General features: G+C 51.3%; 1 protein-coding gene across 3 annotated transcripts; it reads left to right on the top strand.

Annotated features, from left to right (window-relative positions):
• Positions 1–336: 336 nt before the first annotated feature.
• Positions 337–11,495, top strand: LOC143777116 (uncharacterized). Of its 3 annotated transcripts, none has more exons than XM_077267157.1 (3): positions 337–622; positions 5,805–5,903; positions 9,524–11,495. In XM_077267157.1, exons 2-3 carry the CDS (start codon positions 5,894–5,896, stop codon positions 11,026–11,028), a joined length of 1,515 nt encoding a protein of 504 aa, XP_077123272.1. In that variant the 5' UTR covers positions 337–622; positions 5,805–5,893; the 3' UTR covers positions 11,029–11,495. The 3 variants fall into 3 exon arrangements, with proteins under 3 accessions (XP_077123272.1, XP_077123274.1, XP_077123273.1); XM_077267159.1 differs by having other exon boundaries at positions 5,805–5,936; XM_077267158.1 differs by lacking the exon at positions 337–622 and having other exon boundaries at positions 5,578–5,903.
• Positions 11,496–20,228: the final 8,733 nt, after the last annotated feature.

The raw sequence follows: 20,228 nt of genomic DNA, 5'->3' as shown, positions 1-20,228 counted from the left end.
ATATGGACCTAACTGTATCTGCTCCCGGAGTATAACTGCTATCCACCATTAATAATAATATTGCAGCATTATTTGGTCACTACTCTGTCCCGCTGTGGCTATGGTATTATTTGCCCTCTATATTGCAGTATATGGAAATATTTGGCACACGTTTTGTTAATGATCAGTATGGCGGTGTTACTTGATGACTTTGCGGTTGCAATATCTTGTCATGATCTGGCGGTATTATTCATGTGTAGGGAGGAGGCAGGGTGGGTACGGGCCTGTGCGCTGTTGAATGTCAGCCCAAGACCTGCGCTGAGCCCTGGCTGTGAGGTCCTGATGAAGAGACGGAGATGCCCTGCAGGATTTATTATATTTCTTCAGCCGTCTCTTTAAATGAAGGTTTAAATTCACCTGGCTGGGTCCGTCCTATGGGGGCAGCGGACCTTAATACACAACACGCCCCGGGGCCTCAGCGCAGAGATAACGGGCCTGTGAACACTGTGAGCAGAGGCTGAGGAGGGGGCACCAGAGAGGCACAGACCACCACCCCGAACAGGAAGCCAAGAGTGAGGCGCAGAGACGGAGAGTGGTGACCGCTGGGGCCACAGACCTCACTGACCCTGAACCTGTCACGCAGGTAACCTTCCCGGACTTCTGTCGGCTGGGGGAACTCTGGAGGGAAACGGACGCCGGGACTGAACGGTCGCACATAACCTGCTGTGCATGTCAGCTACGGCCGGCCGTGACGATGATGAACACGTGCAGAATCACAGCGCGTACATGTGAGCAAGTTGCGGGGTGCAGTAACGGACAGGAGGCAGAGCAAGGGTTAAAGTTAATTTTTACTTGTACAGAGAGTACTCCAGGCAGGAAGGGGGAAGGAGAGGCAGGGGTATGAGCAGAAAAGGTATGCTGAGGGAGGTAACGGGGGGCAAATAGTATAACATCTGTTCATTAAGATCAACTTATCAGTCTGAATCTAAGACTCTGCAGTCAGGAAACTGGCAAATGATGGTGCCAACGTGGTTGGCAAGTGTTGAATCCAGTATCGTCCTGCAGGCATTGATGATCCGGTTCCTGGCGGTGATGATAAGTCCTCGACGTCTTGCACGGGGTCCTGGGTCCAGGTTGCAGAGTGGAGAGCAGCCTCCAATACCGCTGGGGCTTAACGAAGCTCGGCAGAAGTATGCGGGTGAGAGAGGGAACAGTTCTCAGCGAGTCACCCGGTATTTCTTAGGTGGCACGCACGCGATATTTACTGACCCACAGCGTTGGGTGTCTTGAGCGGCGGAAGCCAACGGGTAATAGGCAGTTCTCCGGTCACAGTCTCTGTAAGTTACCACAGGGATTCAATAGCGCAGACATGCGCTGTCAAGGTGCTCGGAGGACGGAGAACCAAACTTTCCCTGCTGTGTGCTCCCGCCAAGTCTGACCCTCTTTTCGTGCCCTTTTTAGCCTAGCTGCGCCCCCTGCTGTTGAGTGCAAAGGTCAGTCCGGGTCTCTAAGCTTTCCCCCAGACAACAAAGGTGACAGTCCCGAACCCGGCGCAAGAAAGGTACCCCCGGCCCCTCTTCTTACACCCCCCCTCTCCTTTTGCTCGCCATTCCACAGGCGACAGTTCTTGTAGTTTGTGTTGAGATTCTACTAGTCCTTGAATGATTTATTGCCAAACAAATTGGTCCTGATCGTACCTGTTGGGGGGTATTCCGGCTGTGGCCCGTTCAGAGCGCCTTAAGTCAGAAGGAGTAGTCGAATTAGGTTGAGTAGTCGAGTTGGGCTGAACAGATGAGGATGGGGACGCGCCCATTTCTAACAGAGCAACCCCTTCAGGAACTTGTCCCACTTCCGCATTTACAGGCGACTTCTTCTTCGCAAACAGCAACGGCCGGATGGAACGTTTCAGGAGCACTTTTCGCCTCTTCAATTTGGAAAGGATCTCTCGCCAAACAGGGATGTAACATACTCCAGTGAACTATTCGAGTGGGGGCATTTTCTTCCCTTTCAGGTTGGATTTCATAGATCGGCACTTCCAAGCTGATTCTCCGCTTTACTCGATACAGGGTTTTTTCCCACCGGTACTCCAGTTTGTCTCTAGGACGATTATCTCGAACCAACACTCGGTCCCCGGCTTGGAGAGCTGTCCCTCACAGAGGAGCTGTCTCTGGATGCTCAAGTTCCCAAAACCTGGTCTGCACCAGATGATGTAGGGTACGCAGACGATGACCTTGAACCCAGGTGGACACCCCCGTCCATGGGTAGTCCTCCTCTGGATCCAACTCCAGCTCGGTAATCTCTCTTCTAGGCCGGCCGAACAGCAGGGTATATGGCGTGTATCAGGTGGTGCAGTGTACTCGGTTGTTATACACCCACACTACCTCAGCTACAAATTCAGGCCACCGGGCCTTTCGGTCTTCCTTTAGTGTCCTTAACATCTAGATAAGAGTCTGATTCAACAGTTCACAGGCTCCATTTCCCTGAGGGTGGTAAGGCGTCATCTGAGATTTTTTGATCTGGTACAGGTGGTGCAGTTCTTCCATCACTCACCCTAGGAAACAGGCACCTTGATCAGAGTGGATTCTCTTTGGACAGCCATACACTTGAATGAAATTCTTGCAGATGGCATGTGCTGCGGACTCGGTAGTTTGGTAACGTGTCTGAGACACAACGGTGAACTTAGTAGTCTTTTACTAGACAATGCTCATATTGCTGGTGGGCTGGACCTATTGTCAGATAATCTATCATCAATACTTCCAGAGGTGCAGAAGTCACGATGGTCTGTGTGGGAGCTCTTTGCTCCGGGAGCTTAGCTAATTCGTAACTTATACATTGCCGACAGGCCTCTTCCACCACGGCTTTCAGGTGAGGATGGTAAACTAGCTTTTGCAGCCACTGAACGGTCTTCTCTTGACCGAAGTAAGCTCCTCTTTTGTGTGCTTCTGTAGCTACCTTAGGCAGCAGCGCCTCGGGGATCACCATCTGCCAGGTGACATCCAGTTCCCGTTGTAACTGAATCTTTCGGTACAATAGCCCATTCTTCAGTTGGAGTCTTTCCCACCGCCGAAGGATCTGCAGAGTCCCCGAAGACAAGGCGTCTTTCTATCTTTGACTGGGTAGTTGTTTCAGAGTTACCCACTGTCTCATTTGAGCAAGTACCCCATCTTCTTGTTGTAACCGGACCCACTCATCACGGGACCGTCCCAGTAAGCATTCCCGAGTAACTGCCTGTACCTGGTCCTGCGTAGCTGCCAACGTCCTGGCAGAATCCCCGAACTCAGTAACCTCTTAGACTTCCAGCTTTTCGTCACGGTTGGGCCCAGGTTTTTCATGCGTCACTCTGGATAAGGCATCGGCGTATTTTCATCTCCCCTCTTGTAGATGATCTTATATCAAAACTTCGCCATCCGAGCCACCCAGCGCTGCTCCATACAAGCTGGCTCTATCTGTATCTCGACTCCTTCCAGAGGGGTACAAGCTCAGATGAGCAGAGTGAGCATGGTCTGCCCTGGCGGTACAACCAGGTTGGCTGCAGCTGGAACGATCACTTTCCCCAACATCTTCCGGTCACTAGATTTCTTGAGCCGTACGGATTAGCCGCTGGAACACCCTCCTCTGGGGGTGTGAGGGCTCCACTGTTTTAGGAACACATCTGGGGACTCGATGAGAAGACTTCTGAATTCCTTCAATATGTTCATCCCTAGAGTGACAGCATGTGTTACCTGCATTTCCGGCGATCAGCACCATTCCCTTTCGACCCAGGCGAGAGGGCACACGGAAACTAGACTAGTGGGACTTCAGCTTCTCCTTCTTGACTGTTCAGGCTCCGGGCAGCGTCACCCCAGCCTCGGAGCCTCCTAGTTTAACGGGCGGCGCTGTAGGGGGTGGCTTCGTCGTATACAACCCCGAGCAAAATGTCCAAGCTCACCACCGTTGTAGCAAGTAGGGAATTCTTCTCTACGGGACGTTCTCACTTCACGAGGCTCAGGACCAGTTCTGCCTGCGAATTTGATGTGGCTGGTTTCTTCTTTGAATCAAACAATTCATCACGTATTCCCTAGATTTCTTTCCGCCACTCTTCTACCCATCTCTGTTTGGTGGCCATTGTCACGGACACCTCTTCATTCTGGACCTTCCCCACCTGGACTGTCACCCCCTGCTCCTGTGTTTCGCTCGCCATTTCAGAAAAGGTAATGCGTGGATTACCCACAAGCGCTCGCGCGAGGCCTGTTTCAGCAGTACTTCTCGCAAGCCTATCACTAACTGATCTTGCGGTACTATGTCAGTAGGCCCTATACCCATGCCGTCTTTTCTAGTAATAGCAGTGTGGATCTCCTGTAGTGCGTTCATATACTGGGTCACCGTCTCCCCCTCCCTTTGCACCCGTCAAAATAAACGCATGCGTAACTCCCCAACGTCCATGGGGTTTATGTGTGTCTCTTCCAGTATCTGTAATACCTTATTACAAGTGTCCCGTTCTCGAGGGGGGCATAGCATAACAGGATCCCTTGCCTCTCCATCTATAGCCATCATGGCAACCTCCGCCTCTAATGCAGGAGTCATGGGGTGCATCCTTATCATCTCCCAGTTCTGCTCAGTCCAGCTCCATAGCATAGTGTTGTTCCCAGTAAACTTCAGGTTACTTAACATTGCGCACAGGGCTATACTGGACCTTGGGCCCCCCAACACTTCTTGGTCTGCCACTTCAGTGCAGTTAGACTGCATCCTACCGACTACGCCAAGTGTGAGCAGGTTGCAGGATGCAGTTACGGACAGGAGGCAGAGCAAGGGTTAAAGTTAATTTTTACTTGTACTGGGAGTACTCCAGGCAGGAAGGGGGAAGGAGAGGCAGGTGGTATGAGCAGAAAAGGTATGCTGAGGGAGGTAAAGGGGCAAATAGTATAACATCTGTTCATTAAGATCAACTTATCAGTCTGACAGCTTCCTGACTGCAGAGTTCAGACGGTGGTGCCAACGCAGTTGGCACGTGTTGAATCCGGTGTCGTCCTGCAGATGATCCGGTTCCTGGCAGTGATGATAAGTCCTCGACGTCTTGCACGGGGCCCTGGGTCCGGGATTCGGGGTGCAGAGTGGAGAGCAGCCTCCAATACTGCCAGAGCTTTCCAAAGCTTGGCAGAAGTATGCGGGTGAGAGAGGGAACAGTTCTCGGTGAGAGTCACCCGGTATTTCTTAGGCGGCACGCACGCGATATTTACTGACCCACAGCGTTGGGTGTCTTGAGCGGCGGGAGCCAACGGGTAATAGGCACAGAGACTCCGGTCACAGTCTCTGTAAGTGGCCACAGGGATTCGATAGCGCAGACCTGCGCTGTCACGGTGGTCAGAGGACGGAGCACCAAAATTTCCCTGCTGCGTGCTCCCGCCAAGCCTAACACTCTTTTTGCGCGCTCTACCCTTTTTAGTCTAGCTAAGCCCCCTGCTGTCAAGTGCAATGGTCGGTCCGGGTTTCTAAGCTTTCCCCCAGACAACAAAGGTGACAGTCCCAACAGTTCCGGACCCGGCGCAAGAAAGGTACCCCCGGCCCGGCCCGGTCCCTCCTCTTACATAGAAAAGCCAGCAGTGCTTTGGACGGAGCAGACATATGCTGCATCCAAAGCGCTGCCAATACTGACCGTGGAAACATACCCTAAGTGTAACTAATAAAGGTTTATATTTTCTGTATACAGTGTCTGCCACAGAGTGCCCCCGTATACAGTGCCTGACATATGCAGGACTCCAGTAGTCCTGGTGACGCTATAGGACGGTTACACTATGTATCTGCCGGCAGAAGCCTTATCAGCCTCTCACAAACACTCGTGTTCTCAGGGCACTACCACCCCATCCTCCTCCACTCTGAGGAACGAGCGACTGACGAACGCACAGGAAGGACAGAGAATGAGGAATAGCTGCAGACCATGGCGGAAGGTGAGAAGTGACATCTTATCCATCGGGTCTCATGTACGTGAGTACAACGGGCATTTATAATGTTTCATATGACCTCTCGAACTGCCATATACTCCCACATACAGCCGTACTGTGCCCACCGGGGCCAGATTCCATCCACATACGGCCATACTGTGCCCACCGGGGCCAGATCCCATTCATATAAGGCCATACTGTGCCCGAGACCAGATCCCGTCCACATACAGCCGTACTGTGCTCACCGGGGCCAGATCCCATCCACATACAGCCGCACTGTGCCCACCGGGGCCAGATCCCATCCACATACGACGATACTGTGCCCACCGGGGCAAGATCTGTTGTGAATTCCGTTTCCGGGCTCCCTCCTGTGGTCATGAGTGGTACTGTGTGAGTTCTGTTCTTGGGCTCCCTCTGGTGGCCTTTAGCGATACGGCTGGTCTGTAGCTGGGTTCCAGCTGCCTGGTTTTCTGCTATTCTGGCTGCCTATTTAACTCCACCTGGACCTTTACTTGTTGCCTGCTGTCTTTGTATTCATTGCTGTTCTGATCTCTCTTCGACTTCCCTTGTGACCTGTCTCCTCCTGGAGAAGCTAAGTCTTGCTAGTTCATGTTGCTCATTGTTCCCTTGAAAATGTTTCTCACTATATGATAAGTTCAGTCCAGCTTGTTAATATGTGATTTTCTCGCTTGCTGGAAGCTCTGGGGTGCAGAGTTGCGCCCCTCACATCGTGAGTCGGTGTGGGGGTTCTTGTATTCTCTGCGTGGATAATTTTTGATAGCATTTTATACTGACCGCACAGATTCCTTGCTATCTTCTGACTATTTAGTATTAGCGGGCCTCATTTGGTAAAACCTGTTTTCATTTCTATGTTTGTGTTTTCCCCTTCACTCACCGTTATTTGTGGGGGGCTGTCTAAACTTTGGGGTATTTCTCTGAGGCAAGTGAGGCTTTGCTTTCTCTCTAGGGGTAGCTAGTTTCTCAGGCTGTGAAGAGGCGTCTAGGTTTTTAGGAACGTTCCACGGCTGCCTATAGTGTGTGTTGATAGGATCAGGGTTGCGGTCAGTAAAGTTCCCACATCCCCAGAGCTAGTCCTATATTCTGGTATACTTATCAGGTCAGTTTTGTGATCCTAACCACCAGGATCATAACACAGATCCCATCCACATACAGCCGTACTGTGCCCACCGGGGCCAGATTCCTTCCACATACGGCCTGACTGTGCCCGAGGCCAGATTCCATCCACATAGGGCCTGACTGTGCACACCGAGGCCAGATTCCATCCACATACGGCCTGACTGTGCCCACCGAGGCCAGATTCCATCCACATACGGCCTGACTGTGCCCACCGAGGCCAGATTCCATCCACATACGGCCTAACTGTGCCCACCGGGGCCAGATCCCATCCACATACAGCCGTACTGTGCCCACCGGGGCTAGATTCCATCCACATACGGCCTGACTGTGCCCACCGAGGCCAGATTCCATCCACATACGGCCTGACTGTGCCCACCGTGGCCAGATCCCATCCACATACAGCCATACTGTGCCCACAGAGGCCAGATCCCATCCACATGCGGCCATACTGTGCCCACCGGGGCCAGATCCCATCCACATACAGCCGTACTGTGCCCACCGAGGCCAGATTCCATCCACATACAGCCGTACTGTGCCCACCGGGGCCAGATCCCATCCACATACAGCCGTACTGTGCCCACCGAGGCCAGATTCCATCCACATACAGCCGTACTGTGCCCACCGAGGCCAGATCCCATCCACATACAGCCGTACTGTGCCCACCGAGGCCAAATTCCATCCACATACAGCCGTACTGTGCCCACTGAGGCCAGATCCCATCCACATACGGCCATACTGTGCCCACCGGGGCCAGATCCCATCCACATACAGCCATACTGTGCCCACTGGGGCAGATCCCATCCACAAACGGCCTGACTGCCCACCGGAGCCAGATCCCGTTCCACATACGGCCACACAGCGACACATCCCTTCCACATACGGCCACAAGGCGACAGATCTCGTCCACATACAACCACACTGTTCCCACACGGCGACAGATCCCGTCCAAATACAGCCATACTGTGCCCACCAGGGCCAGATCCCGTCCACATATGGCCACACTGAGCACACACGGCGAATGATCCCATCCACATACGGTCGTACTGTGCCTACCGGGGCCAGATCCCGTCCACATACCGCCACACGGCAACAGATTCCATCCACATATGGCCACACTGTGCCCACACGGCGACCAATCCCGTCACATATGGCTATACTGTGCCCACTCAGCGACAGATCCCGTCCACAGTAAGTCAATGAATCAAGAACAAAGTCGATATCTAAGCACATGAAATATAACCAGTGGTTCCTCCAAATTTACCACCAAATGCCACTTACATGAATCACAAAGTCTCAGGATTATTCATCCGTTCATGACCGGTGTCTTTAGTATTGGGTTGATCTGTCTGGCTGTTATAACCTGTTACTGACACGATGCATGTTTAGACAACGGCTTCTTGCAGTGTTCCTGAGAACAAAGGCAAAGGCCTACAGGTCACTAATATTCTGGAATTGCTTTGAGAATGATCCAAAAAGTGAAGAGAAGAGATGAATGTATAAACAAGGATAAAATATAGAGGTCTAAGAGAAAAGGGGAGCAGAGAGGCACCGGAAGTGGCAGTAAGTGGAGGCTGCCACCAGGTTCCTGAGGAGGCCGGTGTTCAAAAACCCTCCAGAAGACCAGCAGTGCGACATAGTGGAAGCAGTGCTAAGGAATCCATGTATACAGCTAGAAACATAACTATTAAAGGTCTTCTGCCCAAACTCCAAAGTGTCACCTCTACTAACGCAAAATGGATCAGCGGTTTTTCTGGAGGAGGAAAACATAAGTGATCATTGAAAAGCGCACCCTGCTGACAGTAAAGCATCTAGAGTGAAGCACGGAGGGGGGAATCGGTGATTTCTTCAGTAAAGCATAGTGGGGGATCTGTGATGCCTATAGTGAAGCACAACAGGAGCTCGGTGATGTCTACAGTGAAGTGCGTCAGGGCTTTGTGATTTCTACAGTCAAGCAAAGTGTGTGCTTGGTGTCTACAGTGAAGCATGGCAGGGGCTCGGTGGTATCAACAGTGAAGCATGGTGGTGGCTTGGTGATTTTTACAGTCAAGCACAGCGAGGGCTCAGTCATGCCTACAGTGTGAATCAACTTCGGGGGTCGGTGTCTACAGTGAAGCATGGTGGTGGCCACTGCCCATTGCCCATGAAGAACGCTGCCAGAAGCTGGAGTATGGCTATGAATCACATCTGAAGCAGGTTATATCAGCCAGAAAGGTCTAAGTACTAAATATGCTGGTCATGTAGAAGTAAATAATCCCAAGAGGGCAGGAGTCAGTAATAAATGGCATTTTTTGGTAAATTTGGAGAACAAACCCATTGTATCAGACATTTATATTGTTCTCGTTTCATTGGTTTAATGGAAACAGCAGACATTTTGTAAATTTTTATAGCAGGAGAAAGACCCTTCCTCTGTTCACGATGGGGGACATCAGAAAGGCCAACCTCAGTCTGCCGTTTCATTGACTGGTCATTTAATGTGTCATCCCCGACAGGACACGTCCTGGACCAGAGCATGAGTCGTCTCATCCAGACCATCTCTATGGTAGTGCCAGCCATGGATGACCTGAGACAGATGAAGCTCCTGACGGATGAGCAGTATGACCTTGTGAAGAATAACGGCACCACCCAAGAGCAGATGAGGGAACTTTACCGACATGTCAAGAACTGGGGCCACGCTGAAAAAACAACAGTCTACAAATGTCTGAAGAACAATAATCTACTGGTGGTGACCAACGTGGAGAGGAGTCTGCAGTCCATCCATAGTTGCTCGGATCATAAAGCTCCTATGGCCGACTCCAATCACTCAGTCCGTAGGAAGGAATATGTCCAATCAAGTGTGGACCACAATCTAGGAGCAGAGATTAAAGAGGAGGTCTTGACTGGTTTAGAAGAATGGTTCCTCCATGAGAGAACCCCGAGAGATGACTGCACTGCAGACAGAGGCCACCACCTGCAGACAGAGGAGAAAGGCAACATACACCAAGTCCTGGAGGAACTGACTTCCCAAAATGGTCAGATTCAGCAAAGAGTTCAGGAACTCCAAGAAGAAATGAAGGCGGAAAAAGCCAAAGCTGAGGACATCAGCAGGAGAATGAACGTCCTGTTCATAAACAGCAGAAGACAGATGGACCTTCTGGAGAAGCGAATCCTGAATGAGATCTCCAGACAAAAGGAGCAGACGTCCAGGTCAATCTCTGATCTAATCCAGAAGCTGAAGGTCAAAAAGGAGGAGCTGTTCAGAGATATTTGTCACATCAAGGAGCTGCGTACCTCCAACGGACCACTGATGGCACTGCAGGAGACGGAATATAAGGCTTATACAGATCGAGGAACAGAGAGGAGCCTTTGTGCTATTCATGATGTGGACGTGGGTTTGATCTCCACAATGTTACACTCCGGTCTATCAGACATGATCACCGGTATAAAGAGAGGAATCTACGCTCAGGAAATTACCGACCTACTACTAGACGTAAACACGGCCGAAAACCATGTCCATATATCCGAAGATCTGAAAACCGCAACCTGGTCACAAAGAGACCTGCAGCGTCCGGAGTCTGAGGAGCGGTTCGACCACTCGCAGGTGCTCAGCAGCAGTGGGGTTGCCACAGACCAGGGTTACTGGGAGGTGGAGACCAGCGGCACGGGGGCCTGGAGGGTGGGCATGAGCTACGCTAACGTGGCCAGAAAGGGTCGGCAGGGCTCTGTAGGGAACAATGAGCAGTCCTGGGCTCTGTGCCGGTGGATTAACGGCCTGGAATACGCCGTCATACATAACTGGAAAACCACCCCGATCCATGACAAGATCTCCTCTCAGAGGTTTGGGATCTACCTGGATTATGGGGCCGGGCGTCTCTCCTTCTATGAGATGAGTGACCCCATCAAGCACCTACATACTTTTCTCGCCACCTTCACGGAGCTGCTACATGCCGCAATCTACGTGTGGGACAGAGAGTGTGATAAGAGCTGTTGGGTGCGGATCCGGAGCTACGAAAAATGAGGGAAATTGCGAGCAGAGAACGTCCATGTAGAGCTGGAGATCCCCGGATACCCAGAGCGGTGGCCACTGACATACGTATATACACGGGCCCTGGAGACATCGGCACCACTACCTGCACTTCTGCCAAAACAGGGAGCAACAGACCAGGGAGATGGCAGGGAGTGGGAACCCGGCGGAGCAGGCACTCGTCCTACTGTCACAGCGCCCGCAGCTCCCTCTGCACACCGGAGAGAAAGGCGCCCATATTTACTGTCCGGCCAGTAGGGGGCGCATCACAGTCTGTAGAGAGGGGGCAGAATGGTGACCAACAAGGAGAGAAACTCATTCACAAACATGTCCGGCTCAGCGCACACCTTCACATGAGTGATACTCATCAGTAACACCCCCGAAGAGAGAAGCTGAGGAGCAGCTGGACCACAGTAAGCACCAACGGGGCCCAGGAGAGCACAAAGGGGCCAATATCAAATGTGGACATGATGTTCTGTCTGATTGTACATTAAAGACATAGTACAACATCGCATCTGTGTCCTGACCGTAATCTACATAAGACAGGAGATACGGTCAAGAATCAACCTTCAGCCACCACTAGGGGGAGCTCCCTGTGTACAGAGATGCATGATAAGGTCCTGTCTGCAGCCACCACTAGGGGGAGCTCCCTGTATACAGAGATACATGATAAGATCCTGTCTGCAGCCACCACTAGGGGGAGCTCCCTGTATACAGAGATACGTGATAAGATCCTGTCTGCAGTCACCACTAGGGGGGAGCTCCCTGTATACAGAGATACATGATAAGATCCTGTCTGCAGCCACCACTAGGGGGAGCTCCCTGTATACACAGATACATGATAAGATCCTGTCTGCAGCCACCACTAGGGGGGAGCTCCCTGTATACAGAGATACATGATAAGATCCTGTCTGCAGCCACCACTAGGGGGAGCTCCCTGTATACACAGATACGTGATAAGATCCTGTCTGCAGCCACCACTAGGGGGAGCTCCCTGTATACAGAGATATATGATAAGATCCTGTCTGCGGCCACCACTAGGGGGAGCTCCCTGTATACAGAGATACATGATAAGATCCTGTCTGCAGTCACCACTAGGGGGAGCTCCCTGTATACAGAGATACATGATAAGATCCTGTCTGCAGCCACCACTAGGGGGAGCTCCCTGTATACACAGATACGTGATAAGATCCTGTCTGCAGTCACCACTAGGGGGGAGCTCCCTGTATACACAGATACATGATAAGATCCTGTCTGCAGCCACCACTAGGGGGAGCTCCCTGTATACACAGATACGTGATAAGATCCTGTCTGCAGCCACCACTAGGGGGGAGCTCCCTGTATACAGAGATACATGATAAGATTCTGTCTGCAGCCACCACTAGGGGGAGCTCCCTGTATACAGAGATACATGATAACATTCTGTCTGCAGCCACCACTAGGGGGAGCTCCCTGTATACAGAGATACATGATAAGATCCTGTCTGCAGCCACCACTAGGGGGAGCTCCCTGTATACAGAGATACATGATAAGATCCTGTCTGCAGCCACCACTAGGGGGAGCTCCCTGTATACAGAGATACATGATAAGATCCTGTCTGCAGCCACCAGTAGGGGGAGCTCCCTGTGTACAGAGATACATGATAAGATACTGTCTGCAGCCACCACTAGGGGGAGCTCCCTGTATACAGAGATACATGATAAGATCTTGTCTGCAGCCACCAGTAGGGGGAGCTCCCTGTGTACAGAGATACATGATAAGATACTGTCTGCAGCCACCACTAGGGGGAGCTCCCTGTATACAGAGATACATGATAAGATCCTGTCTGCAGCCACCACTAGGGGGAGCTCCCTGTATACAGAGATACATGATAAGATCCTGTCTGCAGCCACCACTAGGGGGAGCTCCCTGTATACAGAGATACATGATAAGATCCTGTCTGCAGCCACCACTAGGGGGAGCTCCCTGGATACACAGATACATGATAAGATCCTGTCTGCAGCCACCACTAGGGGGGAGCTCCCTGTATACAGAGATACATGATAAGATCCTGTCTGCAGCCACCACTAGGGGGAGCTCCCTGTATACAGAGATACATGATAAGATCCTGTCTGCAGCCACCACTAGGGGGAGCTCCCTGTATACACAGATACATGATAAGATCCTGTCTGCAGTCACCACTAGGGGGAGCTCCCTGTATACAGAGATACATGATAAGATCCTGTCTGCAGCCACCACTAGGGGGAGCTCCCTGTATACAGAGATACGTGATAAGATCCTGTCTGCAGCCACCACTAGGGGGGAGCTCCCTGTATACACAGATACGTGATAAGATCCTGTCTGCAGTCACCACTAGGGTGGAGCTCCCTGTATACAGAGATACATGATAAGATCCTGTCTGCAGCCACCACTAGGGGGAGCTCCCTGTATACAGAGATACATGATAAGATCCTGTCTGCAGTCACCACCATGGGGAGCTCCCTGTATACAGAGATACATGATAAGATTCTGTCTGCAGTCACCACTAGGGGGAGCTCCCCGTATACAGAGATACATGATAAGATCCTGTTTGCAGTCACCACTAGGGGGAGCTCCCCGTATACAGAGATACATGATAAGATCCTGTCTGCAGCCACCACTAGGGGGAGCTCCCTGTATACAGAGATACATGATAAGATCCTGTCTGCAGCCACCACTAGGGGGAGCTCCCTGTATACAGAGATACATGATAAGCTCCTGTCTGCAGCCACCACTAGGGGGAGCTCTCTGTATATAGAGATACATGATAAGATCCTGTCTGCAGCCACCACTAGGGGGAGCTCCCTGTATACAGAGATACATGATAAGATCCTGCCTGCAGTCACCACTAGGGGGAGCTCCCTGTATACAGAGATACATGATAAGATCCTGTCTGCAGTCACCACTAGGGGGAGCTCCCTGTATACAGAGATACATGATAAGATCCTGTCTGCAGTCACCACTAGGGGGAGCTCCCTGTATACAGAGATACATGATAAGATCCTGTCTGCAGCCACCACTAGGGGGAGCTCCCTGTATACAGAGATACATGATAAGATCCTGTCTGCAGCCACCACTAGGAGGAGCTCCCTGTATACAGAGATGCATGATAAGATCCTGTCTGCAGCCACCACTAGGGGGAGCTCCTTGTATACAGAGATACATGATAAGATCCTGTCTGCAGTCACCACTAGGGGGAGCTCCCTGTATACAGAGATACATGATAAGATCCTGTCTGCAGTCACCACTAGGGGGAGCTCCCTGTATACAGAGATACATGATAAGATCCTGTCTGCAGCCACCACTAGGGGGAGCTCCCTGTATACACAGATACATGATAAGATCCTGTCTGCAGTCACCACTAGGGGGAGCTCCCTGTATACAGAGATACATGATAAGATCCTGTCTGCAGCCACCACTAGGGGGAGCTCCCTGTATACAGAGATACATGATAAGATCCTGTCTGCAGCCACCACTAGGGGGAGCTCCCTGCATACAGAGATACACGATAAGATCCTGTCTGCAGCCACCACTAGGGGGAGCTCCCTGTATACAGAGATACATGATAAGATGCTGCCTGCAGCCACCACTAGGGGGAGCTCCCTGTATACAGAGATACATAAGATCCTGTCTGCAGCCACCACTAGGGGGAGCTCCCTGTATACAGAGATACATGATAAGATCCTGTCTGCAGCCACCGCTAGGGGGAGCTCACTGTATACAGAGATACATGATAAGATCCTGTCTGCAGCCACCACTAGGGGGGAGCTCCCTGTATACAGAGATACGTGATAAGATCCTGTCTGCAGCCACCACTAGGGGGGAGCTCCCTGTATACACAGATACGTGATAAGATCCTGTCTGCAGTCACCACTAGGGGGGAGCTCCCTGTATACAGAGATACATGATAAGATCCTGTCTGCAGCCACCACTAGGGGGAGCTCCCTGTATACACAGATACATGATAAGATCCTGTCTGCAGCCACCACTAGGGGGGAGCTCCCTGTATACAGAGATACATGATAAGATCCTGTCTGCAGCCACCACTAGGGGGAGCTCCCTGTATACAGAGATACATGATAAGATCCTGTCTGCAGCCACCACTAGGGGGAGCTCCCTGTATACACAGATACATGATAAGATCCTGTCTGCAGCCACCACTAGGGGGGAGCTCCCTGTATACAGAGATACATGATAAGATTCTGTCTGCAGCCACCACTAGGGGGAGCTCCCTGTATACAGATACATGATAAGATCCTGTCTGCAGCCACCACTAGGGGGAGCTCCCTGTATACAGAGATACATGATAAGATCCTGTCTGTAGCCACCACTAGGGGGAGCTCCCTGTATACAGAGATACATGATAAGATCCTGTCTGCAGCCACCACTAGGGGGAGCTCCCTGTATACAGAGATACATGATAAGATCCTGTCTGCAGCCACCACTAGGGGGAGCTCCCTGTATACAGAGATACATGATAAGATCCTGTCTGCAGCCACCACTAGGGGGGAGCTCCCTGTATACAGAGATACATGATAAGATTCTGTCTGCAGCCACCACTAGGGGGAGCTCCCTGTATACACAGATACGTGATAAGATCCTGTCTGCAGTCACCACTAGGGGGGAGCTCCCTGTATACAGAAATACATGATAAGATCCTGTCTGCAGTCACCACTAGAGGGAGCTCCCTGTATACAGAGATACATGATAAGATCCTGTCTGCAGCCACCACTAGGGGGAGCTCCCTGTATACAGAGATACATGATAAGATCCTGTCTGCAGCCACCACTAGGGGGGAGCTCCCTGTATACAGAGATACATGATAACATTCTGTCTGCAGTCACCACTAGGGGGAGCTCCCTGTATACAGAGATACATGATAAGATCCTGTCTGCAGCCACCACTAGGGGGAGCTCCCTGTATACAGAGATACATGATAAGATCCTGTCTGCAGCCACCACTAGGGGGAGCTCCCTGTATACAGAGATACATGATAAGATCCTGCCTGCAGCCACCAGTAGGGGGAGCTCCCTGTATACAGAGATACATGATAAGATCCTGTCTGCAGCCACCACTAGGGGGAGCTCCCTGTATACAGAGATACATGATAAGATCCTGTCTGCAGCCACCACTAGGAGGAGCTCCCTGTATACAGAGATGCATGATAAGATCCTGTCTGCAGCCACCACTAGGGGGAGCTCCTTGTATACAGAGATACATGATAAGATCCTGTCTGCAGTCACCACTAGGGGGAGCTCCCTGTATACAGAGATACATGATAAGATCCTGTCTGCAGTCACCACTAGGGGGAGCTCCCTGTATACAGAGATACATGATAAGATCCTGTCTGCAGTCACCACTAGGGGGAGCTCCCTGTATACAGAGATACATGATAAGATCCTGTCTGCAGCCACCACTAGGGGGAGCTCCCTGTATACACAGATACATGATAAGATCCTGTCTGCAGCCACCACTAGGGGGAGCTCCCTGTATACAGAGATACATGATGAAGATCCTGTCTGCAGCCACCACTAGGGGGAGCTCCCTGTATACAGAGATACATGATAAGATCCTGTCTGCAGCCACCACTAGGGGGAGCTCCCTGCATACAGAGATACACGATAAGATCCTGTCTGCAGCCACCACTAGGGGGAGCTCCCTGTATACAGAGATACACGATAAGATGCTGCCTGCAGCCACCACTAGGGGGAGCTCCCTGTATACAGAGATACATAAGATCCTGTCTGCAGCCACCACTAGGGGGAGCTCCCTGTATACAGAGATACATGATAAGATCCTGTCTGCAGCCACCGCTAGGGGGAGCTCACTGTATACAGAGATACATGATAAGATCCTGTCTGCAGCCACCACTAGGGGGGAGCTCCCTGTATACAGAGATACGTGATAAGATCCTGTCTGCAGCCACCACTAGGGGGGAGCTCCCTGTATACACAGATACGTGATAAGATCCTGTCTGCAGTCACCACTAGGGTGGAGCTCCCTGTATACAGAGATACATGATAAGATCCTGTCTGCAGCCACCACTAGGGGGAGCTCCCTGTATACAGAGATATATGATAAGATCCTGTCTGCGGCCACCACTAGGGGGAGCTCCCTGTATACAGAGATACATGATAAGATCCTGTCTGCAGTCACCACTAGGGGGAGCTCCCTGTATACAGAGATACATGATAAGATCCTGTCTGCAGTCACCACTAGGGGGAGCTCCCTGTATACACAGATACATGATAAGATCCTGTCTGCAGCCACCACTAGGGGGGAGCTCCCTGTATACAGAGATACATGATAAGATCCTGTCTGCAGCCACCACTAGGGGGAGCTCCCTGTATACAGAGATACATGATAAGATCCTGTCTGCAGCCACCACTAGGGGGAGCTCCCTGTATACACAGATACATGATAAGATCCTGTCTGCAGCCACCACTAGGGGGGAGCTCCCTGTATACAGAGATACATGATAAGATTCTGTCTGCAGCCACCACTAGGGGGAGCTCCCTGTATACAGATACATGATAAGATCCTGTCTGCAGCCACCACTAGGGGGAGCTCCCTGTATACAGAGATACATGATAAGATCCTGTCTGTAGCCACCACTAGGGGGAGCTCCCTGTATACAGAGATACATGATAAGATCCTGTCTGCAGCCACCACTAGGGGGAGCTCCCTGTATACAGAGATACATGATAAGATCCTGTCTGCAGCCACCACTAGGGGGAGCTCCCTGTATACAGAGATACATGATAAGATCCTGTCTGCAGCCACCACTAGGGGGAGCTCCCTGTATACAGAGATACATGATAAGATCCTGTCTGCAGCCACCACTAGGGGGGAGCTCCCTGTATACAGAGATACATGATAAGATTCTGTCTGCAGCCACCACTAGGGGGAGCTCCCTGTATACACAGATACGTGATAAGATCCTGTCTGCAGTCACCACTAGGGGGGAGCTCCCTGTATACAGAAATACATGATAAGATCCTGTCTGCAGTCACCACTAGAGGGAGCTCCCTGTATACAGAGATACATGATAAGATCCTGTCTGCAGCCACCACTAGGGGGAGCTCCCTGTATAGAGATACATGATAAGATCCTGTCTGCAGCCACCACTAGGGGGAGCTCCCTGTATACAGAGATACATGATAAGATCCTGTCTGCAGCCACCACTAGGGGGAGCTCCCTGTATACAGAGATACATGATAAGATTCTGTCTGCAGCCACCACTAGGGGGAGCTCCCTGTATACAGATACATGATAAGATCCTGTCTGCAGCCACCACTAGGGGGGAGCTCCCTGTATACAGAGATACATGATAACATTCTGTCTGCAGTCACCACTAGGGGGAGCTCCCTGTATACAGAGATACATGATAAGATCCTGTCTGCAGCCACCACTAGGGGGAGCTCCCTGTATACAGAGATACATGATAAGATCCTGTCTGCAGCCACCACTAGGGGGAGCTCCCTGTATACAGAGATACATGATAAGATCCTGTCTGCAGCCACCACTAGGGGGGAGCTCCCTGTATACAGAGATACATGATAAGATTCTGTCTGCAGTCACCACTAGGGGGAGCTCCCTGTATACAGAGATACATGATAAGATCCTGCCTGCAGCCACCACTAGGGGGAGCTCCCTGTATACAGAGATACATGATAAGATCCTGTCTGCAGCCACCACTAGGGGGAGCTCCCTGTATACAGAGATACATGATAAGATCCTGTCTGCAGTCACCACTAGGGGGAGCTCCCTGTATACAGAGATACATGATAAGATCTTGTCTGCAGCCACCAGTAGGGGGAGCTCCCTGTATACAGAGATACATGATAAGATCCTGTCTGCAGCCACCACTAGGGGGAGCTCCCTGTATACAGAGATACATGATAAGATCCTGTCTGCAGCCACCACTAGGGGGAGCTCCCTGTATACAGAGATACATGATAAGATCCTGTCTGCAGCCACCACTAGGGGGAGCTCCCTGGATACACAGATACATGATAAGATCCTGTCTGCAGCCACCACTAGGGGGGAGCTCCCTGTATACAGAGATACATGATAAGATCCTGTCTGCAGCCACCACTAGGGGGAGCTCCCTGTATACAGAGATACATGATAAGATCCTGTCTGCAGCCACCACTAGGGGGAGCTCCCTGTATACACAGATACATGATAAGATCCTGTCTGCAGCCACCAGTAGGGGGAGCTCCCTGTATACAGAGATACATGATAAGATCCTGTCTGCAGCCACCACTAGGGGGAGCTCCCTGTATACAGAGATGCATGATAAGATCCTGTCTGCAGCCACCACTAGGAGGAGCTCCCTGTATACAGAGATGCATGATAAGATCCTGTCTGCAGCCACCACTAGGGGGAGCTCCTTGTATACAGAGATACATGATAAGATCCTGTCTGCAGTCACCACTAGGGGGAGCTCCCTGTATACAGAGATACATGATAAGATCCTGTCTGCAGTCACCACTAGGGGGAGCTCCCTGTATACAGAGATACATGATAAGATCCTGTCTGCAGCCACCACTAGGGGGAGCTCCCTGTATACAGAGATACATGATAATATCCTGTCTGCAGTCACCACTAGGGGGAGCTCCCTGTATACAGAGATACATGATAAGATCCAGTCTGCAGCCACCACTAGGGGGAGCTCCCTGTATACAGAGATACATGATAAGATCCTGTCTGCAGTCACCACTAGGGGGAGCTCCCTGTATACAGAGATACATGATAAGATCCTGTCTGCAGCCACCACTAGGGGGAGCTCCCTGTATACACAGATACATGATAAGATCCTGTCTGCAGCCACCACTAGGGGGAGCTCCCTGTATACAGAGATACATGATGAAGATCCTGTCTGCAGCCACCACTAGGGGGAGCTCCCTGTATACAGAGATACATGATAAGATCCTGTCTGCAGCCACCACTAGGGGGAGCTCCCTGCATACAGAGATACACGATAAGATCCTGTCTGCAGCCACCACTAGGGGGAGCTCCCTGTATACAGAGATACACGATAAGATGCTGCCTGCAGCCACCACTAGGGGGAGCTCCCTGTATACAGAGATACATAAGATCCTGTCTGCAGCCACCGCTAGGGGGAGCTCCCTGTATACAGAGATACATGATAAGATCCTGTCTGCAGCCAC

This window comes from Ranitomeya variabilis, chromosome 5, assembly GCF_051348905.1.
Source record: "Ranitomeya variabilis isolate aRanVar5 chromosome 5, aRanVar5.hap1, whole genome shotgun sequence".
NCBI lineage: Eukaryota > Metazoa > Chordata > Amphibia > Anura > Dendrobatidae > Ranitomeya > Ranitomeya variabilis.
Note: the sequence above shows the minus strand (reverse complement) of the source record. Positions and strands in the feature narration are given on the sequence as shown.